General features: G+C 52.1%; 2 protein-coding genes across 3 annotated transcripts; one reads left to right on the forward strand and one right to left on the reverse strand.

The window, feature by feature from the left end:
- The first annotated feature begins 406 nt into the window (after nucleotides 1-406).
- On the forward strand, nucleotides 407-11,602 carry MKS1 (MKS transition zone complex subunit 1). 2 transcript variants are annotated; one of them, XM_045182565.2, is made up of 19 exons: nucleotides 440-557; nucleotides 946-1,055; nucleotides 2,176-2,246; nucleotides 2,647-2,802; nucleotides 4,149-4,246; nucleotides 4,427-4,555; nucleotides 4,825-4,929; nucleotides 5,594-5,702; nucleotides 6,192-6,308; nucleotides 7,350-7,392; nucleotides 7,660-7,725; nucleotides 8,650-8,720; nucleotides 9,075-9,144; nucleotides 9,253-9,360; nucleotides 10,046-10,179; nucleotides 10,698-10,780; nucleotides 10,867-10,964; nucleotides 11,064-11,125; nucleotides 11,470-11,602. In XM_045182565.2, the coding sequence occupies exons 1-19, from the start codon at nucleotides 478-480 to the stop codon at nucleotides 11,476-11,478; spliced, it is 1,719 nt and encodes a 572-aa protein (XP_045038500.2). In that variant the 5' UTR covers nucleotides 440-477; the 3' UTR covers nucleotides 11,479-11,602. The 2 variants fall into 2 exon arrangements, with proteins under 2 accessions (XP_024428967.2, XP_045038500.2); XM_024573199.3 differs by lacking the exon at nucleotides 11,470-11,602 and having other exon boundaries at nucleotides 407-557; nucleotides 6,252-6,308; nucleotides 11,064-11,458.
- A 666-nt stretch (nucleotides 11,603-12,268) lies between these two features.
- EPX (eosinophil peroxidase) lies at nucleotides 12,269-22,547 on the reverse strand. Its single transcript, XM_024573246.3, has 13 exons — nucleotides 22,365-22,547; nucleotides 22,170-22,263; nucleotides 21,746-21,921; nucleotides 21,451-21,568; nucleotides 21,200-21,329; nucleotides 20,028-20,234; nucleotides 18,526-18,841; nucleotides 16,935-17,095; nucleotides 16,298-16,553; nucleotides 15,665-15,835; nucleotides 13,470-13,707; nucleotides 12,745-12,957; nucleotides 12,269-12,398 (listed from the first exon to the last, which is right to left on the reverse strand). The coding sequence occupies exons 1-12, from the start codon at nucleotides 22,495-22,497 to the stop codon at nucleotides 12,756-12,758; spliced, it is 2,202 nt and encodes a 733-aa protein (XP_024429014.3). The 5' UTR covers nucleotides 22,498-22,547; the 3' UTR covers nucleotides 12,269-12,398; nucleotides 12,745-12,755.
- Between the last annotated feature and the right edge of the window lie 1,107 nt (nucleotides 22,548-23,654).

A 23,654-nucleotide genomic window follows, 5' to 3' on the forward strand; every position in this document is an offset into this window, starting at 1 on the left:
TCATGTTTGTATGAGTGCCATCACCTTCTCTGACTTCTTTGGAAAGAACAGAAACATTCTGTAAGTCACATCTACCGATTTTCAGGCCCAAGTAAACAGCATTCCGCGGAAGTCAGGGAGGTGTGGTGGGGGATCAAGGAATCTGGGTCTGGTCCCCATCACCCCGTCTGAATCTATATGAAAAGGGCCAATGGCTCTGCCTTAGTCTCCTCATTTGTAAAGTGCATCAAGTCGGCCTTGGGTGTGCCTCAGCTTTGATCACACTAGTGATAATCGGTGATCCCGGGACACCCCAGGAGGAGGGCAACCAGATGCCTGGCCTTGGCCGGGACTGCACCCGCTAGCGGCTGCGGCGCGCGCTGGGAAACAAAGATTGCGCGCGCAACTCCGCCGTTGCCTCCGAACGCAGCGTCTCCGTTGCCACGGGAACTGGGAGCGGCGTGCTTTCCGGCGCAGTCGCGGCGTGTTGCAGCTGTCATGGCGGAAACCATCTGGAACACTGACACTGGGGAGGCTGTATATCGCTCCCGGGACCCCGTGCGCAACTTGCGCCTCCGGTAGTGGCATGGTCCCAGAGCCCCGGGCTTTTATGCTCTCAGATCATTCGAGCCTGAACTTCACCTCTCAGTGTTCGGGGGCTCCCACTTCCGCTTACAATCCCCTTAAGTGCCTCCGCGGTCTCCCTCTGTCTGCCCACTACCCTGTACCCTCCCCACTCACAGCTTGCAGACCCACACAGGCCCTCCCAGATTCCTCGGAGTCCTCTGTCCCCAGGACACTCCTTCACCCTCACTCTTCCCCTTAGGACCCCGCGCCCCACTCACCACCCCTCAGTTGTGTGCACCCCGCACACTGTAGTCTTGTGTTTCCCCCATCTTTGCTTGGTGTTCATCTGCAGGCTGTCTGTCTTTTAACGAGTGTTTTGGGCTTCTCTTTTCCTGACAGAGTCCACTTGCAAAGAATCACATCAAGCAACTTCCTCCATTACCAGCCTGCTGCCCAGCACGGGAAGGACCTCATAGACTTGGCCACTTTCAGGCCTCACCCAACGGCCAGTGGGTGTTTGGTGGTGATGTGTCCCCCTGGGTACCTGGGAAGGGACTAGGGTGGTAGTTACCTCATAAAACAGAATAGACCCAGGGTTGTAGTCTGAGAAAAGGCATGGAGAGGTTGGGATCCTTGCCCAAGGTCACATGGTTGGTAAATGTTGAAGCCAGGGCTTGATTAGGCAATTTTAACTGCTGTATTATGTTGTGTATGAAAATTGAATAGGAATGAGTCTTGCCATCAAGATACTGATCTTACTTGCAGTTAAATGTGGTGAAGTAACAAATGCCATATTTTAGATAGAATATACATTTTCCTGGCAACCTAAATTTCATTTGTGGCATTTTTTCTAAGAGAAAATATGCTTCAAATTCTAAGTATACATATAGACACTTCTTAAAATGATTTTAAAAATTGGGGTCTGCTCGGAAAACATGCATTTTAACATCAGCTGTGCTCTTGCAGCTTTCCTTCTCTGAGAAGGCAGAAGAGTGAGGAAGAGAGAACAGTGTGCTCCTGTTAGGCCTCTAGTCTCTGCTTTTGTTTCTGTTAAAAAGTAGTCGTGGGCGAGAGTGTGGGCTGGTGGGTGGTGACGCAGGTGTCTCTGCAAAGGGCGTACTCAGACAGGAGTGTGTTAGTTTTGGTTTTTTATATAGTCATTTATTTGCCTTCCCTCTTCTCTCTTCTTCTCTCTCTCTCTCTTCTTCTCTTCTCTTGGTCCGAAGGTTACAGTGTTTGTGATTCCAGATATATGGCTTCAGGAATAGTAAAGATTAAAATGCCAGGGTTCCTTTTAAGCAAATGTAGACCATTGGGATTGGGGAAGAGCTATTCAGCCTATATCTAAATTTCAGCGACTGACATTGAGTTAGATTAAATGATTCCTAGGAGGCATGTCTTGCTTTTATTCAAATCAGAGAAGTGATTCAGACTTCTTGGGTCTTAATCCTGGCTTCGACACAACCACGACCTCTGCAACCTCTGTGTAGAGTGAGTGCTTAATAAATCACTGAGCTCCAGCTGGGTTTGTGGCAGATGTAGGAGCAGGACTTTGATGATAACTAAGCACAGAGCAAGAACTGGTGCTGGCTTTGCTCAGACATTTGACTCGCCCTGTTGTCTTTGGAGGTGGACACCGCCCAGATGAAGAGGAAGAGGAGGAGGTCTTCGTTGGATGGCAGGAGAAGCTCTTTAGCCAGGTGAGCCAGTGCCACTTGTCTGCTCAGTCTACCCCCACCTAGTCCTCCTCCACCTGCCTGGTGGCAGGGATAGATTCTTGTTACAGACTGACAGACTGATTTCCAGAAAGCTTGTAGCCGGGGCAGTGTAGCATAGTGACTGCCATCACCCAGTTTAGGGTCCTTCTCACCTCTGGGCCACTGTTATCAGTAACATCAGAGTTGGATTAGACCATCACTCTGGTTCCTTTTAACTCTTACATTCTTGGGATGCCCTGCCCTCCGTTAGTTTAGACGAATTAGAATTGGCTATGAAAACACGTTGGATTGTATAAGCCATGTGGAACTGCTTTCATTCAACAGTAATAGGAACGAAAGTTCGACATAGTCTCGGTAGATCTCTCTTCCCTTGTGACCGCAGTTTGAAGTGGATCTGTACCAAAATGAAGCGGCCTGTCAGAGCCCTCTGGACCATCAGTACCGCCAGGAGGTCCTGAAGCTGGAGGATTCGGGTGGAAGGAGGAACCGACGGGTCTTTACCTACACTGACTCTGATAGATACACCAACTTGGAGGAGGTATTGTTCTTTCCAAGGTCCCATAGCTACCTTCTCCTTTGTCTCCCTGAGCTTTCTGGCCTCCCTGGGTTCTGGGTGTTAAATCGGGAGCCTATTCAGGGGTGACAGAGAGCCAGTGTAGGAACTGACTCGTGCTGCTGGCAGCCAGGCTGGAGTAGTGTGGGCAGAGTCTACAGGTGGTGTGGCTTCATCCCTTCTCTGCCTGCTGGGGGGCCGGGAGGAGCTGGCAGCGTCTCTGAGGATAGGCTTGCAGGCTGCAAACCTGGAGAAGCGGCCACGGTGCTTCCATGCATCATGAGATAAGACGGGTGGGTGGGGTTTAGAACCACTTAGAACAGCGGTTTTCCACCTTTCTCAGCTCAGGGCACACATACACTAATTACCAGAACTCGGCGGCACACCAAAAAATACATTTTTTGCCAATCTGACGAAAAATATAGGTATAGTTTTGATTCATTCACACTGGGTGGTTATTGTTGTGTTGGCTGTTGTCATTTTTTTAAAATTTGACAATCTAAGGGAAAAGAGGTCAGTGCCCCTGACTCAATAGTCAGGTACTGCATGTTTTAAAAATTCTTGCGGCGCACTGGTTGAAAATCGCTGATCTAGATGAAATTGACCAGGGGATTCGGCCAAAGCGCTGCATGTATGGGGTTGCACGGGAATTCAGTTCAGCCAATGGCTTATGGCCTCAGTTTGCTCAGTTATCCCAGCACACCCTGGGGGACCTGTTTAACATTTTCTGCAGTTACTGCCTGATGCATTCCATTTTCTCAGAGATTTTAAACTATTTAAGGGCGGATAGAGGGACTATTTTATGATTTCTGTCTATACCCTTGTAGATCTCTCCAAGGAATAGTTGTTAAGTGAAAATTTTTGAAATATTGATGCTTTTATTAAGAAAGCTGTAGGTTGGCATCATATACAGTTTGGAAAAGTGAATGAAATTACAGTTAGTGCTTAGTTCCCATGTGCGGATTTCCCACGGAACACTTGTATCCCATTTGGCACCCTCCAACTACCGAGTTAATGTCAACATCTACCAGGCAAACTCACCCAACTTTTTGTTGCTATGCGCTCAGGAATTGCAGCTCTTTTAACATTAGCATAAGTAAACGCATTTCTGAAGGTCGATATGCTGCTGAAAGCTTAGGGCAAACCGAGGCGTGGTAGGAATCTTCTTCGGCTCGTCTGTGCCACTGCTCCCCTCCATTCGCATGGATATGGTGAGGTGTGACTTTAGGTTGGGTCCTGGATGAGGCTTCAGAAGGAAGACCTCCCTTTGGGTACTTGGTCCCACGTGGCCCTGGCCAACTGGGTTCCACAAGGCTGCTCTCTTTTCCCAGCACTGTCAGAAAATGACCACCGCAACCAGGGAGGTGCCATCATTCCTGGTTGAGCGAATGGCAAATGTCAGGCGGCGCCGGCAGGACAGGCGAGGGATGTGAGTACATGGGGGCTGTGGGGAGCCTTGCGGTCCTTCCACGCCATTGTTCTCGGTATGTCCACCGGCCGGAGCTTCCCATTCTGCAGCAGACCGCCACCTGGGTGTGCTCCCCTATGCTCCTCCTTCAGGCTCTCCAGGGGGTACCGGGGAAGTGACCTTTCCTGCGGTGTCTCCCAGGGAGGGCAGCATCCTCAAGTCACGAATTGTCACCTGGGAACCCTCAGAAGAATTCATCAGGAACAACCATGTCCTCAACACCCCTCTTCAGACCATGTACATCATGGCAGACCTGGGGCCCTATGGCAAGTGAGTGAAGCTCCCGCTGCCCAGCTCAGGCCCTCGTCCGCGTCCCCTCTCACTAGTGACCAGCTTCCTGTTGCAGTCATCCCGGGGTATGTGGGAGGGAAGGACTTCTTCCCTTTTTATTTTTCTTGGTGGTTCTCAGAAGAAAGCCTTTTGTGCAGTAATTCTCACTACAGCCCCTGTCCTCTGCCCTGACGTGGTCTGACTTCCTCTTCCTCTTCCCTGGACGTGGGACTGGGGATCCTGAACCTCGTTGATTTCCTGGTTTCTAGGCTTGGCTATAAGAACTATGAACACGTCCTCTGTACTCTGAAGGTGGACAGCAATGGTGTGATCACAGTAAAGCCTGACTTCACTGGTCTCAAAGGACCCTACAGGTGAGGAGAGAACGAAGGGGGTGGTAGAGACTGGCATTTTCCCCTTGGCTTCACTTCGTGCCCCTAGTTGAGGAGCTGTGCGGAAAGCCCCTCATCTGTTCTAACTTTTAAATTCCCAGGTAGTGGTTCATGTTCTGTTATGGGTCATTGACCCCTTGGATACTGGGAATCTGTTCTCAGAACACGTATCACTTCACCTATTTGAAAGTGATAACTTCAGCTGTATAGTTAAGTGAAAATAATTCTCTGTGCTGCTGAATACAGGGACCGACCAGAACAGGGTGAGATGAACTCAGCCGGGTCTTTTCCTCTGGGCTAATTGCTCTTTATCTCTATGTCCTAGAATAACAGAACTGTGAATTAGAAATCACCTAACCCCTCCTGTCCGTTTCTTAGGTGAGCGGACGGGGTGCCAGGGATGTCACGCTTTAGGGTTTCACTGTGACTTCGAGGCAGAAATGGGCCCAGATCCTATACTCTCTGAGTCTAGTCTGGTGCCCTTACTCGACCATCTCATTTCCCTCTGCCAGGCATCGTTCTGGCCATCGCCGTCAACACACACCCTTAGAGGTGTGTGGCCAGTGATAGCTCATCACTAGGCTGGGTCTGGAGGGCCCCATCTCTTGCTATTAGAGTCAGTGCCTCTGTGGCTTTGACCTTACAGAATTGAGACGGAGGGGGAGAAACAGGAGCTGTGGAAGTACACCATCGACAACGTGTCTTCCCTTGCGCAGCCGGAGGAGGAGGAGCGGGAACAGCGTGTGTTCAAGGATGTAAGAGCTAATTCCTTCCAAGTACCAAAGGGGCGAGGCTCGGCGCTGGGAGGCTGAGACCTTGCCCGAGGTTGATGTCTGTAGTTGCAAGGGCTGCTCTTAGTGGCTCTCTTCTGACTCGGGAAGCATTGCTGACATATCAGACCCAAGTTTGTTATCATATTAGAACATCATCATCATCATCATAAGGGCCATTTCTTTGAGCCATGTTCTGGGCTAGCTGTTTCCCGTACTGTATTTCCTTCAGTTGTTCGACAGCTCTGAGGTAAATACTTCTATTGCTACCATTTATCAATGAGGAAACTGAGACTGAGAAGCTAAGCAGTCTGCCCAAGGTCACGTAGCTTGTACGCGTGAGCGCCGGGATTTGGTCCCAGGCCAGGGGACTCCGCAGCCTCTGGGCTTCACTTTAAAATGTCAGTGGCCAGGATGCTTAGGCCTCCAGTTCTTGGTGGCGTTTCCCATCAGGGCTTTTCTCCTCCCGTTCAGGACTGGACCCTGCTCTGGCTTGGGTCACATCTGGGGTTTTGGTTTGCTCTTCTCCCTCAGCTCTATGGCCGGCACAAGGAGTACCTCAGCAGCCTCGTGGGCACCGACTTTGAGACGGTGAGTCCCTGGCTCCCTGCAGCACCGTGGCTGGGCTCAGCCAGGGCGCTCTGACTGGCTGTCATAGCGCCTCCCCTCAGGGTCCCCAAGACATGCTCTGCCGTGTCAAAGGAAGTAAAAAATAGCATAAAGAGGATAGTCCTTGTTAATGTTTTTGACACATTGCGTATTGATGTAGCACTCTTGATACACAGAGAAAGGCCTTAAAGGGCACACACCTGCTGTGGGTGGCTTTTCTGGGGAGATGCTGGGATGGGGAGATGGTGGACAAATACTGGTTGGTGAGAGTGACATGTCAGGGGTGTTACTTTGTATTCTTTAAACATATGTAGTTTTGATTTTTTTCAGTGGTAATGCACTCAGTATGACTATAATTAATTTAAAAATAAATACAAAGATGGAAAATGCCTTCCTCACTTCATGTGGATATTTTGCCCGAGAGCCCCATATAGAGGGAAGGGATGTCATCTCTGTTTGTTAAACAGTTCGGCTCTTTCCAAAGAAAACAGTTTAGGTCCGTTATTTTACGTCGTGTTCTTCATGCCCCCACATTCTAGGAACTCCATTTCCAGATCTGGAAACAAGGATAGAGAGGAGAACAAGCCACTGGTCTCCCTCTCTAAAAAATTAACTTTCATTATTTTGAGACTGCATTAGCAGCAGATGGCCAATGTCAAAAGTTAGATAAGAGAGCTGCACAAATAACTAAAACTGGGACTGGCTAGCGGCTTGACCTCAGGCGTCTGAAGGGAGCAGGGGCCTCCGCCGCCCCGCACACACCGCAGCACAGCTGCCGGGCTTCCCTTGGCCAGTCTTCTAGATTTCCCATACCTCCCCGCCATTGCAGTGATGTGCTTGCTTTTTCCCCACGGCAAATTTTGGGTGCGTTAGGAAACGGATCTGTGAAGTGGCAGGGCGGGGAGGAAACGCTTTAGGGACACATCCGGATCCAACACCCAGTGTCAGGTCCGCTGGGGACAGGCGGAGAGGTTTCGGTGCCGCCCCGCACCTCCTGACCTGCCCCGCTTCTCTCTGCCTTAGACGGTCCCTGGCGCCTTCCGGCTCTTTGTGAATGGAGAGGTTGGTGAGTGTCTTGCCAGACAGAGATGACAGAGATCTCTCAAGCTCGGTCATGTGCCCCAGTGGAGTGTGACGTAATCCACCGTAAGGCCCCCACGGAGGCCTTGGGTTGTCCGCAGTACTTGGGAAACTCAGCCACGAGCCTTTCCTGGAAACACAAGAGAATTCCTGGCCCTTGAGGGACTTTCTTCCAGAAGGGTACAGACCCCTTAGGCCTGGGTGGGTGCAGCAGGTGGTGGGAGAAGCTGAAAATAGGTTCCTGTGTTCTTAGTTTCAGCCCGAGGCTACGAGTATGACAATCTCTACGTCCACTTCTTTGTGGAATTACCAGCTACTAGTAAGTAACGCTCTTGAGTCTCTTTTCTTATACCCATTCTGAGAGCTTTCTACATGCCCCTGGTCAGGCTTCCTTCCCGGCGGCCGCACAAAAACGTCATTGTTCTTGTCAAGACTATAGGTCACTTCCGGGTTGTCAAGTCTGTGGTGACTTCTCTGCTGTCACCTTACTTGACCTCTCAGGGGCATTGGACAAGGCTCCCTTCTCACTGAAACTCTTCTCTTGGCTCCTGGCTTCATGCTTCTCAAGAGGGAAAAGAGAAGCAGGATTGGTGGGTTGTCAGCCCCTTGGTAGATTCCTTACCTTCTGTTAATCTTAAACTATTCAAGTATCCAAGGCTGGGCCTTTGTAAATATGTTTTTTTCTTTTTAATCCTCACCTGAGGACATTCTTTCATTCCTTTTACACAGAGAGGAAGGTTGGGGTGGGGGAGAGAAGTATCGATTGGTTGCCTTCTTCTACGTCCCAACCAGGGAGCGAAGCAAGACTGGGCCTTCTCAGGACCATTTCCTGTGTCTGAAACCTTTCCTGTCATATCTTTGAGTGACTGGATCTTCTTGAGTGTAGGTCTCAGCCTAAGTGTCGCCTCTGCGAGGTCTTCCCTCACCACTCGATCGAAATGAGCCTCCAGGCCCCTCGGTCCCTTACCCTGTTTTGGTTTTAGCACTGCATTGTTCTCTCCCTGACGGTCTCTTGTTGGTTGTCCGTCTCTCTCGCACTGGAATGTTGGGTCCATGAGAGACAGGGGTCTTTTCTCTCTGGTCACCAGGATGTCCCCAGTGCCTGTCACAGCATTGAGCAGACACTCAGTAGAGGTTACATGAGTGACTGATTGTGTGAATAAGTGCATGAAGGGACGCGTCCTTTCTCGGCAGCTTGCCCTCCTCCTGGGCAAACTTATGACATGTGGCCTCTGGCTTTCAGACTGGTCAAGCCCAGACTTCCAGCAGCTCTCGGGAATAACACAGACCTGTGCCACCAAGTCCCTGGGAATGGTAAGGAAAACGGGAAGGGGTACCTAGCCAAGGGCACAGGACTCTGATCCTGGGGTGGCATCTGAGGATGTATGGGGCCCACAGCCACACCCTCTAGGCAGATTCCAGAGTCGGGTCCAGCCCTTCAGTGGGGCTCTGCAGGGCTGCTTAGCCCCTTGGTTCTCTCTTGGCTTTTGTGAGAATGGGAGCAGCTGGTAATTGGGTCTCCCTTTGCCTCAGCCTTTTATTTCCCACCTGGGGTGATAATTTTTTTTCCGTGTGTGAAGGTGACCTTGGCCACAGGGAGAATGAATTTCAGGTGAGGTCTTGCCTACCCCACGACGCCGAGTATAAAATGACACTCCTCTTTTTTAGGACAAGGTGGCCTACTTCTCCTATCCATTCACATTGGAGGCCTCCTTCCTCCATGAGGACGAATCAGCTGGTGAGTAGCTCAGCCGCTGAGGGATCCCAGGCCTTAGGTCTCCTCAGGTAGCACCCCCTCCTGGCAAAGGCCTCCTGTGACCTGGCTGCTTCTCTCACTTGCTCCCAGAGGCTCTCCCGGAGTGGCCTGTGCTCTACTTCGAGGTCCTCTCCCTGGACTTCTGGCAGAGGTACCGTGTGGAAGGCTACGGGGCTGCGGTGCTGCCTGCCACCCCAGGTGACCTATTGTCCCTGCCCTTCCTGTGGCCCACATGCCCTAGATCCTAGGAACAAGACTAACACTTCCAAAAGATTCTGCCGCTTCCAGTGAGAAGGAGGGATAGTTAGGAATTAGAAGCATTTAACTCGCAAGAGTCCCTGCTCCTGCTGAGGAGTCTGCCCCCTTCCTTAGACACAACAGTGAAACCGCAGCGAGCTGTGAAGCCGAGCGGCCGGAGTGCCTCTGGAGCCTGCTCCATGCTGCTCTGATCTGACTCGCAGCCTAGAGAGAGAAGCTGCTTGGCGGAGCGCATCAGCGTTCATTTTAAAACAACAGCCACTCTCCTCTCCTGTGCACCTGGCCTTGTGCGGGGTGCTTCTCCTTAGTTCTCCCAACTGCTCTGCGAGGCACAGGTAGGTAGGTGTTGTTGCTTCCATTTTACGAGATGAGAATGAGCCTCGGGGAGGTTAAGAAACTTAACCTCAGTGCACAGGTAATAACGGGCAGAGCTGAGACTTGAATTTCTGTCTGATTAATTTCCAAATGGGCGCCCTAAACTACCACCACGATAATCTTCACCAGAGGTCAGGCTGTCACCAGAACAGGTGTTGTAGTGGTGACTAGGCCAGAGTCAGCGCTGGGGAATCGGCAAGGCACCATGTGACCTTCCCGGCCTTGGCCTCCGTTTCCTCGTCCTGCACAGGCTCACACACCCTGACAGTCTCCACGTGGAGACCCGTGGAGCTTGGCACAGTGGCTGAGCTGAGGAGGTTCTTCCTTGGTGGGTCTCTGGAACTGGAGGACCTCTCCTATGTGCGGATACCAGGAACCTTCAAGGTGAGTTTTGTCTCTGGGGAGAGTTCGTGCCAGGAACTTATGTTCCTGTCTCATCTGTCGAAGGTGGGATCTAGGTTAAAGCCCCTTAGTTGTTCATTGCTTCACCATGACTTAGCCCTTTCCTTCCTGTTACTTAGGCTGGAAGTCATAGGTGCATTTTGAACCAGGTACAGATATCTACACCGCTCTCCTAGCAGATCTCTGGAAAATTGTATACTTGAGATTCCCTTGGTTCCCATCAGAATAACCCTCCCCTCCTCCCCTCCTTCCAGCCCATCACTGAGGCCTTGATAGCTGAGGTGGGGACGATCAGCAGGGCTTCGTCTCAAGGAGGCTGGAATGTTCTCTCCTTCCAGGCTGGGAGCCCAGGGTTAGCTTTGAGGTGATGGAGTCTGGGTGCTGGAATGAGGTTTCCCCAACAGAACTGTTTTCCCTAAGAATAGCACCGGGAGTGAGGCCAGCACGGCGCCTGGGGTCCCGAGGCTGCAGAAATCTGATGCTGTCTAACTATGCCACAGGGGGAGCGTCTGAGCCGCTTTGGGCTCCGTACAGAGACCACTGGTAGCGTCACCTTCCGCTTGCACTGTCTGCAGCAGTCCAGGTGAGTGACCCTGGCCCTCTGCCTTGGGGCTTCTTATCCCTGGGGGCTGGAGAGTAGCCTGGGCCCTGTGGCACACTCCCTTACAGGGCCTTCATGGAGTCGAGTTCTCTCCGGAAAAGGATGCGGAGTGTGTTGGACCGTCTGGAAGGATTCAGCCAGCAGAGTTCTGTTCACAATGTGCTGGGTAGGTCCCCTTCCCCCACAGCTGGCCTCGCAGGGTCAGCATGGGCCGTGCTCCTCCCCACACCACGGCAGCTGACTCCAGTATTTGCTCCCCTCACAGAGGCCTTCCGTCGAGCCCGGCGCCGCATGCAGGAGGCCCGAGGAAGCCTTCCCCAGGACCTAGTGAGCCACTTGGGAACTGTGGTCTCCTAGCTTGCTGCTGTTCTGTCCCTCTCTGCAAGAGGATATGGCGGGTGATAGCTAAGGCCTGTGTTCTCCCACATCCTCACCTTTCTTATCAGAGACGGGCTGAGGAAATCCCCAGGGCAGCCCCTCTGCCTAGTCTGCAGGGTCTTCTCCCTGCCACGTGGCAGTAAAGCCAGAGACCCTGTGGCCCCCATATTCATATTTCAGCTACTGCAAGTGGGCATCACAACAAGACAGGTTTTTTGGTTTGAGACTAGTTTGGGGTAACACCATAGTTAGTTCTGTCCTCAGCACAGCCTCTTTTCTGGCTTGTCTCACAGGTATCGTAGCTGTGGGCTACAGGCGCCTCCTTCTCCACAACCTCTTTACAAGTGGAGCCTCAAGAAAGAAGGAAAGTGAGCAAGACCTCACATTCCCCGCCCAGGAGCCTCAGCCTCTTCTCTGCAGGGGAGCTTCATCCTACTGCTTGAGGCTCGTTGCATTTGAGATACCACTATTTCTAGAGCAAATGAAGGCTGCAGGCAGTGCCCAGTGCTTTCTGCTAGCTGGGTAGTATCTTTTATTGTGTGTTTTATACATAAAAGCCTTTTATACTGACTGATGTTCTGTTGGTTATTTCTCTGCTCAGGCCGCTGGCATAGCTGAGGTATTCTCCTTAATGTCAGGGCCCCTGCGCTGCTGCCCTTCCCCCTTTCTGCCTTTTCCTACTCCAGGGTGTTCCTTTAGATTCTCTTCACTCAGCCCCCAGGAGAGGCTTCGCGGTTAGTGCCAGCTTGTCTTGGCAGCAGTCCTCTTAAACATTTGCAGCAAAGCGTAGGACTGAGGTCACGCCCTCCCCAGCCCAAAACAGAAACCAGCTCCTGCCCTCAGCAGAGCTTTATTGGCAGAAGCAGAGCATGCTACCCAGCCTGCAGGCTCCCGAGGAGGATCATGGGGTGGCTAGAGGCTGGGACTGTGGTCTCCCAGTCATCGGCGGATGCTGGGGATGGGCTGGGAAATACACTGTAGGAAAGTGGCTGGAAACCCTCCAGGTGACTTCTTGCAGAGGTCTCAAGATCTCCTCGTTTGGCTCCCAAGGCCGGTGGGTTCATTGCTGCTGGGCACCCTACCTATCACTCCCAGCCAAAGAACCAGCTCTGAGCTGTAGCCAGCAAAAGCATCAGCAGGATGTGGTTGCTCCAGGGGGAAAGGTAACTTGGGGTCTTCCCGAGGTTCCCTGTCTCCAAGGTTGGAGGCCGGGGGTGGAGTCCTGTGGGAGCAGCAGAAGTGGACGTGTGAGAAACTTGCTGGACATCCAGAAATGAAGCTGTTTCAGGGTGTTGATGACTAAGCTAAGGCTAGCTGGATCCTGAGCTGGAAGCTCAGGACCTTCCTAATCGCAGCCCCCTACCCCCCGAGTTCTAGGCCCTGGGTGGGATTAACTGTCATCCCAGATGCCAGCACACTGGGAAGCCACTGGGAATGAGTATACTCCCCGCTAGTGACAAGTTCTGTTGTCCCAGCTTAGCGGTCTAAGAGGACTTGGCTGTCCCATCTGGGGAAGGAAGTGAGGACCTGATCGAGCCCAGGGCTCTTGGGGGAGGGCCTCCCCTTACCTGCAGAAGCCTCATTTGCCTCTCCAGGCGGACAGGTTCAACCTGGGGATTCTGCTGCAGTCCACAAAGTCCTGGGGGTAGGTGTTGGCCCTGAAGATGTCCCTCGAAACAGTAGTGATACCAGTGTTGTCGCACACGATTCGAGACAAGGAAATCTGGCTCAGGGCCCTGCGCTGTCTCTTGGTGAAAACACCTTGCTTCTGCCACCAGAACCTTCCAAGGTTGAGGAGGAATTAATATATACAATGAGCACCTGTGTGTGCCAGGTACATTATTTCATTCAATTGTCACAAAATTCCTGCAAAATACCTATTATTCCCATTTTATAACTAAAGAAACCAGTTCAGTGGTCAAGTAAATGGCCCAGTATTAAATGCACAGTAATGTAAGTGGCCAGGGCTGTATTTGAACCTAGGTAAAGTTCAAATGCAAATAAATCAGGTCTTAAACCAAAAGCTTATTGGAGGGAAAGCAGATTTAGCCTTTTCTGCCCGTGTTTTCCAGGATCCTCCAGCCCAGAACAGCGAGGCCGCGGGGTCTCTCTCCTGGGTTAAAGGTGCCCCCAGCGCAGGCAATACCAGCCTTCCGGAGTCAGTGGTCTCACTCCCTGTGACTGGGCTCCCCTGGAGCCTCCTGGTCTCAGACCTTGTAAACTCAGAGTCTTTGAATGCTGGTGCTTTTCTTTCCTGCCCTGATGCTAGTTTCTTTAAGGTCAGGTCACTTACCTGTCCCCTCTTCGGGCTCTTGTGAACTGGTTCTCAAAAAGACAAGCCAGAAGAGGCCCCACTCGGGCCCCTGGCAGAAGAGGCTCTGCAATGGCCCCGATCCAGATGTCGATGTTGTCAGGTGTCCCGTACATGTTCAGGAACTTCCTCGCCAAATCCTGGTTTCTCAGCACTCGGCTCAGCTGTGCCAGGTTCCTGGGCTGGGAGAGCCCACAGAAGCGCCGCCAAGCATTGTACCCTGAGGGGAAGGGGGCAGAAGCCATTTCAATCCTAACCCTGCTGTCTTCCCATTACCTGCTGCTGCTTTCCACGTTTCTCCCAATAGCTCTGTGGTAAGGGCACGTTGGGCAGAACGAGAGCCTGCGGGCGGAAGAGTCCCCGAACCAAGGACCACGTGCAAGCGGACAACCATGCTTTGAGCGCGTGACACTTCAGACAGCACCCGGAACACGAGAGACTGTCAATCAGGTTGGTAGAACGAACGAATGAAGAAGTAAGTGAGTAAACAAGAAATGAAAAACATGGATAAAGTTTACTCAGAAAAGGGCCACATGCTATATGATTCCATTATGTAAAGGTCCAGAATAGGCAAATATGTAAAGACAGAAAGTAAATTAGTGGTTATCAGGGGTTGGCGTGGGAATGGGGGTTGACTGTTACTATGTGGTTTCTTTAGATAAAAGTGTTCTGTTATGAGAGCTGGTGACTGATGCACAACTCCACACTAAAGTCGTTGAATTGTATACTTTCTATGGGTGAATTGTAGACATTAACTACATCTCAACAAAACTGTTTTGAAAATTTTCACCTACTCAGAAATTTCCTAAGACTCGCCATGCTGGATGCCCCTCACACCAGCCTCGGGCCACCTGATGTGCGGGGCCGTGACTGTAAGAGGTGGCTTTGCCGTAACCCGAAGGAACACGTGGCCAGCAACATCCCTTGAACTACAACTCACAAACGCCATCCCCCAGCTGCTCAAAGGAAAACCGTATCATGTGTTACTGTTACAAAGCTCTGTTGCATGAATGTCTACCTCTCAGGACCCTCGGAACACCTAATTCCCATTTATCAATGGGTAGCCGTTGATCTTAAGCAGCTGTGACTTTATCCAAGGTCACTTTACTGTTAAGTGGAGTTCAAACCAGGTCTTCCAATTCCAAATTTGGTGTTGGATTTTGGAAGGGATTAGAATAGACTATAAGAGGTAGTATCAGGAAAATATTTCTGGGACAGCTTGCAGGGAACAAACAGGTACTGGGGGAACAGAAGCTGTGTGGCAACTCGGGTGCCTAGCAATCTCAGTTCTCCAGCAGGGGGCGCCCACAGTTCTTTAGCTGTCAGGACCACACAAGTGTGATGAAGGAAAGAAACTGGTTCTCGTGTGCCTGCCAGTTAGGTGCAGTAGAAATTCCCCCCACGCTGTTATCACACAGTCCAAGACCAGGTGAGGCAGGTGGAGCTGCAGATTGTAAATGGACAGGAAAGTAGAAGGTGGGGAGAGGGACAGAGCCTTCCCCTAACATTGCCAATTGAACCGGGGAAAGAAAGGAGAAATACTGAATTTGATTCAGATTTTACTACCTCTTAATTATGTGGCATTGGGCAAATTACTGGATGCCTGAGCTTATTTCCTGAAAGACTAAATGAGTTAATATCCATGAAAGTCCCTAGCATAGTGCCTAATTTGTCCTCTTTCTCGGAATCAGGCTTTCTGTATCCTCACTGAGCAGCCACGGCAGCCTTGTTCCCTGTCTCTCAGGCTCTGCTTTTCTCTACTTAGAGCCAGAGGCCAGTAGAGAAATGGCTCTGTCCCTGGAACTTGAGCCATTTCTCTTTGGAACTTGCCAAGGTGCTGGGGAATCGAGCATTTCTTCCCTCGTTTTATATCTGTTTCTCTCTACTTGGAAAACCCTGATCACCTTTGTTCATCTCCTGTGCCCAAATCCTGGTCCTGTGGTGAGCATACACATAAAGACCCTGCAACAGACAGAGAAGATATAGCAGGGCAGCGAAAAGGTGGCCCCAGGAACGCCCTACTGCGCCAGCCTTGTTCTTGCACATTCTGTAGACAGCCCCAGTCAAAAAGAGGCACCAAGGGTCTTCTCTGAAACCCGTCCCCACCACCACCACTAGCAGCAGCAGCAGCCCTGGTCCAAGCAAAGCCTGGGAGAAGGGGTGGGCAGCCCCCTCACCTGGGATGCCATGGTCCCGGCTGCGTTGCATGTTGAGAGCCGCCAGGTCTAGCCCAATTCTTCTCAGTTGCTTAAACAGCCGGTCCCGGAGCTCATCCACTAACATGGAATCCTGCCGGTTCAGCTTGGCAGGGGTGGCCATGAGGCCTCGGATGATGGGGTCGATGCCACCTGGTGGCAGGAAATGTGAGCGGCACAGATTGCACCAGCTTCTGAGAAGCCCCTGAATCATCACGGAATGCCAAAGTAGCTCAGAGCTGGATAAGCCAGTCGCTTACATTCTGTGATGATTATTTCAGGAAGCAGAAGCCTGGGCGGACATGAAGAGAGTGGGGCTGGCAGGGAAAGGGGTAGCCCCTACTTCTTAAAGGAGTGGAAGGCAAGCTTCTTTCAGGTCCACAAGCCACCAGTCTGACATCAGTCTCCTCCCCTTTTAGAAATCCCTAATCTCACAGGGTATGGGAGGCCTGTGACTGAGGGTCTTGGTGGCACCTGCCTTGTTTTCACTGTCCTGGGAAGATGATTAGCAGTGGCCTGAGCAGCAGCCTTACCTCTGGGCAGTAGGCTTGGCCCACCCAGGGGGAAGGGTCCTCCCCAACCCCACTCCCATCTGCCTCTGGAGAACCTGGTCACCTTCATGCACAACTCGCCAGCTGGCAAAGAAGACGGAGCTGAGCGGAACACGTGAGTTGGGTGCTGAGGCCCGGAACTGGTTGTCTAAGCGGAACATGAAGGGCTGGAGCATGGTGTGCCCAAAGCGGAAGGCCAGGGTGAAGACATTGGCCACACGGGGGTCCACATTGGGACAATACCCCCGGTAGGGCCCCAGGGTTCTCCTGGCCCTTTCCGCCCCCAGAACCAGGGGCAGATAGTCTCGGTAGGTGATGATCTAGAAGAGAAGTCATGGGAAGACATTACCTTAGAGGCTGCCTACCATACTCCCTTATCTTTGGACAGGATTTGGCTTTTTGAAGGGCTACTCAGACATATTCATTCTTGAATATCATCATGCCAAATGTAGCTTTAATCTCCCATTGGCTGATGGAGATAACTGAAGCCCAGCAAAACTGAGTGACAGGGACAGGGTCACACAGTGAGTCAGTGGCAGAATTGGGGGTAGAGATAGGTCTTAGGCACACACACAATCATTCAGACCTGACTTGCTTGAGGCGCATCCCTGAGGGTGTTAAAGAAGGTGGGAACCACTTTTTCAGTTTGCTTCTCATGCCAGATGTTCTTCTAGTGAATGCTGGGACCCAGGGCTCCCTACCTGGACCATGGCGCCCACGATCTTCCGAGCCTCCTGGTATAACTTGTCTCCGGTCCACCTAGGATTCAGGCGCCTCAGCTCAGTTGCCAGCCGGTTGTGCTCTCGCATAAAGAGGGTATGCATGGCTGCCAGCTTGGGAGTTTCACTTGATCGAGAGTCACCTTGAAAACCCCAAGTTCAGAGTCACCATAACTTTTCCAGAGGAATGTCTTTCTGCTAGGGCAGACAGAATTCTGGAGACTAGAGAAAGGTGGCGGGACTTCCTGGCCTGGGCCAAGCTCCTGGCCCTCACTGGACCTCCACCTCCTTGGCTGTGCTGTGAGCTTGCTCATTGACCGCCACCCTCTTCCCCAGCACAACGGGCCAGGACGGGGAGGACAGTGGCGTCCTGGATCCTTAAGCGACTGGAGCAGGTTTGGGTGAGGTGGGAAAACAAAGCATAGGGCAACTGCCAGTCTTGGACAGGCAGATCTTTGCCTAATGATTCTACTGTACAAGATGACCAGGCCCACAGCTCGTGGAGAGAACTGGGTGACTCTAGAAACCTTGACTGGGGGACCATGAGCCTGCCTGTCTTAAGAACGACATCCATCTGCATGTTCTCTGCCCAGGGCTGGGTTTTCCCCCCGGCTTTGGACTTGCTATCATGCAAGAGGGAGGGCTGGGCAGAGCCTCTTCCTGTAGCCAGACCCTTTCCTAGAGGCCAGGAAACTAAGTATATTCCTGAAGGTGGGCCTTGCACACAGTTATTTGTTGGCTTTGAACTAAGCCCTTTTACATAAAGTCTTATTTAACCCACTCTTCAATAGACTTCTCACAAAGGTTCCAAAAATATATATATATCCTTAGAAAGGGGGGCTGGAACCAGCTCCCTGCAAAGAAGTGGTAGAGGAGTGGGAAGAGCAGAGACCTGGACACTCCCCTGACTCGAGTTCCCACTGTGGGCTCTGCCACCTGAACTCTGTGCTCTGGAGCCCGTTAGTCATCTTCCCTGAGCCTCAGTTTCTCATCTGTCAAACTCAGGTGATAATAGTGGCCCCCTGTCAGGGCTGCTATAAGGATTAGAGAGGGCACATTTAAATATCTTAAACAACTAGAAACGACGCCCGTTATCACAACCAGCACATGGGGTCAAACAGCCCAAGGAGAGTTCAAATTGTGCATCTGGAAGAAGGTACTAGGTAACAGTGTCTAGCAATAGTGGGATGAGGGGTGGGGGGATTGAAACCCTAAGGGAATTTAGCCCAGAGGAGGAAAACATGTAGGTGGAAATAAAGCTAAGTAAGAGGCCATTACTGAGAGAAAGGCCACATTTCGGAAGTTCCAGAAACATGAGGAAGAGCAATAGGTGGGTGCTGGATCAAAAGTGGGGGACCTTTCTAGTAGTCAGCACTGCTGGAGATGAACAGGCATTTGCAAGGGGACTCCTAACAACTTACAGAGCCCGGGGCAGTTACACGTGGATCTGTGCTATGGTTGCCTAATACTGAGGTCTGAAGACAGGTGCCCCCACTGCACCCCACCACAGCCTCCCAGCCCCAAACCTAGGGACTGGTGGTTCTAGGAAGATGCCACCTGTCCCCCGTCTGACCTGCCAGGAAGCAGGGGATGCGTGCAGAGCGGTTGGTGAGGAGGCAGGGGCTGTCGCGCAGGTTGTCGAAGGGCAGCAGGGCCCGGCCGTTGTCACTGAATTGCTGGTTGATGGCCAGTAGCCCGTGGAAGTTGGTCCGGTTGCGGAGGCGCAGGGCGAGGGAGACCTCGCTGCCGTACACCATGCTGGCGTCCAAGAAGGAGGTGAGGGTGTTGATCTGGTTTCGAATGACGTTCTTCTTGGGGCATGCGGGTGCCGAGCGGGAGAAGGGGATGCAGTCTCTCTGGTTCTTGATTCGGGGGTCATTGGGCGGAATCTGAGATGGAAGAAGAGCCAGTGGCACTGGGGCCCCTAAAGAGCAAGCTCATGACTCTTGGTTATCCCATATCTGCTTCAAAACCTTGCTCAAAACTCCCCTCTTTCAGGAAGCCCTCCTTGACTCATTCAGACTCACGCTGCTCACCAAGTCAGTTTGAATGTCCTTAGTATCATAGAGTCCTGAGAGGTTAGAAATGGATGAAGTTAATGGAATTAACTTCACTTCCAGAAGAAATGGAATTAAGTCCTCATTTTCCTCACGGGAAAACGAGGCTCAGAGATGGGAAGTGACAACGAGTTAGCGGAAGGATTGAAACCTAGTTCTGACATTTAGGTCTTGCTCCTTTCATTCCATTCAATTCACCAGATACTTCCCAAGCGCCTTTCTGGGCGGGGTGGTTTGGGGATATGAAGATCAACAAAGCCCAGTACCGGCTGCAGGACGCTGGCAATTCAGTTGCAAACAGACACACACAGAGAGAATGTAACTCTAAACTGACGTGCCATTTGCTATGCTTGATCTAAAAGCCAACCAAAAGTGAAAGGTGGTATAGGAAGATATGGGAAGGCTCCGCAGAGGAGATGCCCCTGAACCAGAGCTTGAAGAATGGGGAAAGTTGCAACAGGGAGGGGTCAGCCAGGGGTCCTCACACTTACCGTGCCCCATGGATCCTGCCTGCCTTATGGGAGAGCGAAGGTGTGAGGGTAGGCGGCATGAGTGTGTGCATGTGTGGTGTGGCTCCTGTCACCCCAGCATCTTTTCTTCCCTAGTGTTTCACAGCCCCCTTGCCTCTCTACCCGAAGGACGGCACCCTGCTCACAACCCAATCACGGGAGCTGATAAGAGTTTCAGGGCCCTCGGACCACCCCAGGAAGGAGAGAAGGGTGAGAGCTAAGAGACCCTAAAGGCTTCCAAAAGCAGCAACCCAGGGGCTTCCCCTCTTAGGATCAGACCTATGGGTCAAAGCCAGTCTCACTTGCTTCCCCTTCTGAGAAGCCTGCCCTGAATCTTCTGGAAGATTGCCCCACCCCCACCCCTCAAACACACGCCGGACTGTGTCTCTGATCCTCCAGCATCCCAGGCAGCTCCTTAAGGATGGTACTTAAGTCTTCCAGATCCACCCCCATCCCCCGCTCTTGGCTGGGGATGGAGGCCAGGGACCTGGGAGGCCAGCTGAGGATACCTTGATGGGGAAGCAGGGGGGCAGCTGGGCACAGGTCTTCTCACAGTCAACTCCTGCAGTGAAGGCCACACGGGCTGGGGACTCAGGGACAAAGTCCAAGTCATGGTCGATGAACTGGCCCCACTGCATGAACATGAGTGCCCTGCCCCGGTCAGAAGCCAGCCTCTCCCTGGGGAAGCGCACGATCTGGTTGGAGACTGCCCGGACCTGGTGGGGAAACAGGTGAGTGTGGGGGGTGGGCTTCCAGACCCCGAAAAGTGTTGGAGAAAACCCAGGATTCAGGGCAACAGGTCGCGCCTGCTGGAGTTCATGGAGTCCTCCTCCCCTCCCGCTCTCCCCTCCCTTGTCCTACTTTGTCCCACCTTCTATGTGGCTGTCATTCCTAGAAGGGTGGTATCTGGCCTGGCTCCTGAGGAGCCCGGGAGGGAGAGGCCAGGTTGACTGGCTCAGACCCCGCCAGCACTTCCACAGAGGTTATTACATCAGATCGATAGATCAATTTATAAACTAATGGATACATGGATGATAGCACTGATTGATAGATGCACGGACTGGTTGCTAGGAAATGGATAATACATATGGAGAGAATGGATAGATCGATGGAAGAAAAATTACTAAATACATGTTGATAGATTGTTATATTGACATATGAATAGAAAATTGATAAGTTAGTAAATGTGAAATAGTGTAGATTAGTAGATAATAGCTAGATTAAAGTGTATAGCCTTTGTACAGGGCTGGACTAAAGTAGGTTTACAGTTGTGAATATGCGAAACTGAGCATTTATTCTTGTATTATTTAATAATTATTGTATTATTTATATTACAACTGTAAACCTACTTTTGCCCACCCCTGTATTTAGCAAGACACTTGGACACTAATTCTTTCAGAAGAAAATACTCTGTAATTGAGTATATCTTATATGGATGTTTATTTAATATTTATTTAATATTCATACCAGCAAAATGAGGCAGGCTTTACTGCCATTTTACAGATAAGCAAACCGAGACTCAGCTGCATCCCTTGCCCAAAGGCACCCAGCCAGCTGGGGGAAGAGCCTGGATTCGTCCTCTCTGGCTGACTCTGGGCTGTGCTCTTACCAACCCCTGGCCCCCCAGTTTCGAGTTTTCCACAGAGATCAAGCATCCTGAGGGTCCTCGGCCATGACTCACCAGAGGGAGGAGGAAACCATTGTGCCTCTTGCCGGGGGTCCAGCCGAAGGGGAGCGACAGCCCATCCTCGTACTGAGCGGGCAGCCAGCGAGCCAGGGCAGTATTGGAGGCCCCCAGCCAGGGTCTCCTCCTGCAGCAGCAGCGGGTGGGCTCAGGTCAGCAGGGTTGTAGACCTGGAGACCACCCCGAGTATAGGGGGGTGGTGAGGGAAGGGAGGCACCCCCAGGTCAGGTGTAGCCCCTGGCACCCACCTGTTGTTGCATCTCCCAGTGATGGTGCGATAGTTGTTCCCGCACTTCTCCTCCTGGTCCTGGACAGCACAGCCACTGGCCTTGGACAGCAGCCACAGCTGGGATTCCGTTAGCACATCTGGGGTTGGGGCAGGCAGTCGGGGTCTGGGGTCAGGGATCCTAGCCCCTGCCTGGACTGGTCTGTTCTGTACCTCCCATCCCCTTTTCCCCTCCCAAGGCTTCACACCCCGCCTCCCCCTCCTGGCTTCCTTCCACTCTCAGGGCAGCCCTGGAGGCTCAGTGGGGATCATGGTACCAGTGACATTGAAGGAGTTGAACCCCTGCAGTTGTAACTTCTCCTCCAGCAACCCCAAGGCCACATGCATATAATCAGCAGCCTGCACAATTGTCCTGGTGGCCGCTACTGGCTGTTTGAAGTAGAACAGGAGGTCCATGGGGCTGGCAGAGCCACTTCGAAGGCGTTGCTTGATTCTGTGTAGAAGAGGAGGAGGGAGGGCTGATCAAAGGAAGCAAACCCACCCGGCAGAGCCCCATCTCAGGTGGTACACAGTCAAGTTTACCTGTTTACACTGGTAGATGGGTAGAAGGAAGGCTCTCCACCAACCTGGCCCAGCCCCCATGGCACCCAGGGGCAAGAGATGGGTAAGGTGACCTCAGTTGGAGCCCATCCTCCCTCATCGACCCTCCCAGTCCCATGCAGACTCCAGACCCAGGCCCACCTCCCCTGAGTCCGATTGTAGGCGGCATCCACCAGCAGTTTGGCCTCTTTTACGCAGTTCTGAAGGACCGATGTCTCCACTGCCGTGGGGGAAGCTGCTCAGAGGGACAGGGACTCAGAGTCCATGAGAGCCAACCCCCCACCCTAGACCCAAGCACTTCCCCCTCCATTGCCCTTCTTAATTGTCCAAGGTTACCTGGGGCAGTGCCCTCACAAGGTTGGGCCAGGACAAGTGTGGCTACGACCCCCGCCAGGGCCAGGAGCAGCTTCATCTCCACAATGAGACCCCCAGCCACAGTGGGGCAATGAGCCACGCCTATGTCTTGCATACCAGTGGATTCTCTTGCTCCCTTCTCACTGGAAGGACCCCAAGCTGACCTCTCCCCTCCTCTTGCTCTTCTTTGGAAGTAGCTGGGACTTTTATATCCTGTCCTATTGTGAGGGAGGGGTGTTCTGGGCCTCAGAAGCCCAGCCTCTTGAGGTGGAGCTCTAAACTTCCCTTTTATTTTGGGGGGAGTTGTGAGACAGAAACACACACACCACCCTGCAGCTCACCAGCCTGGGGACCTTCTCCCCTCCTACCACTCACCCCATCCCCACCCTCTCTACTGCTGCATTCTCTGATCTAGCTCTCTCAGAGCACAGGCTGCTCGGTGAACATTGGCTGGATGACTGAGGAACAGCATGCCTCCGAAGAGGACTGTGCCTGGTCCTCCCGCTCACCAGTTGCACGGTCATGTCCCCTCTCCAAACCTCAGTTTCCACACCCCTAACATGGGATTTGAGCCAGATGGCTGGAAATGCTCCTCTCCTTCTCCAACAGGGCAGAAACTGGATCTGTAGTGCTGTAGTATCTCCACATACTCCCCCAGCACAAGGCCTGGAATTCAGTAGGTGCTCAATACATGTTTGTTGAGTGAATTCATGATGTAGGCTTAATGATCCAGCCCCTCCCCCTTACTCCCTACCCTTTCCAGCCCTCTCCAAGATGCCAATAGAGGGTGAGGCGATGCTTGAGTCAGAGCCTGAAAATGAAGGGGGCTACCTCTTGGGGCCATGTAGGGGACACAGTGAGATGTCACAGTAAAGCACCCAGCAGAGGAATGGTAGTGGGCCTCCATAACAGCTGAGGATCTGCCTTGGGCTTTGTGCTTCTCCATGAATGGAAGTTCTTAGCAGTAGTAGGTGTGCACTGAGTAGCAGGTGTAAGTTCTGACTTCCTATTGGGCTGATCAGCAGCAGCTTCCTTAGAGGAGGTTTGCTGCAGGGACTCAGAGCCACCTGGCTTGGATCTGCCTCTGTCTGTCACTGCCTGTGCGACCTTGGCTAACTAAACTTTCATTTCCACATCTTAACACCCCGGTCAGTGTCCCTCAAGGGACATGCCCCCTCATACCTTCTTGAATTTCCTCCTGCAGTTCTGTCCTGCAGCTCCCTCTACTGGATGAGCCTGCCTCACCCTTGGCTTCCACCCCACCCTGGTCTG

The sequence above is a fragment of the Desmodus rotundus genome, chromosome 9 (assembly GCF_022682495.2).
Source record: "Desmodus rotundus isolate HL8 chromosome 9, HLdesRot8A.1, whole genome shotgun sequence".
Taxonomy (NCBI): domain Eukaryota; kingdom Metazoa; phylum Chordata; class Mammalia; order Chiroptera; family Phyllostomidae; genus Desmodus; species Desmodus rotundus.

What these genes read in the sequence shown, in the direction of transcription:
- MKS1 (XM_045182565.2), top strand. Translation starts at nt 478, where the DNA reads ATGGCGGAAACCATCTGGAACACTGACACTGGGGAGGCTGTATATCGC. An exon ending in CGGCAGGACAGGCGAGGGAT is followed by an intron (nt 4,247 to 4,426) that starts GTGAGTACATGG and finishes GGTGTCTCCCAG; the next exon opens with GGAGGGCAGCATCCTCAAGT. An exon ending in TGGGCACCGACTTTGAGACG is followed by an intron (nt 6,309 to 7,349) that starts GTGAGTCCCTGG and finishes TCTCTGCCTTAG; the next exon opens with ACGGTCCCTGGCGCCTTCCG.
- EPX (XM_024573246.3), bottom strand. Translation starts at nt 22,497, where the DNA reads ATGCAAGACATAGGCGTGGCTCATTGCCCCACTGTGGCTGGGGGTCTC. An exon ending in ACTGGGAGATGCAACAACAG is followed by an intron (nt 21,330 to 21,450) that starts GTGGGTGCCAGG and finishes CTGCTGCTGCAG; the next exon opens with GAGGAGACCCTGGCTGGGGG. An exon ending in CATCCCCTGCTTCCTGGCAG is followed by an intron (nt 17,096 to 18,525) that starts GTCAGACGGGGG and finishes GGGGTTTTCAAG; the next exon opens with GTGACTCTCGATCAAGTGAA.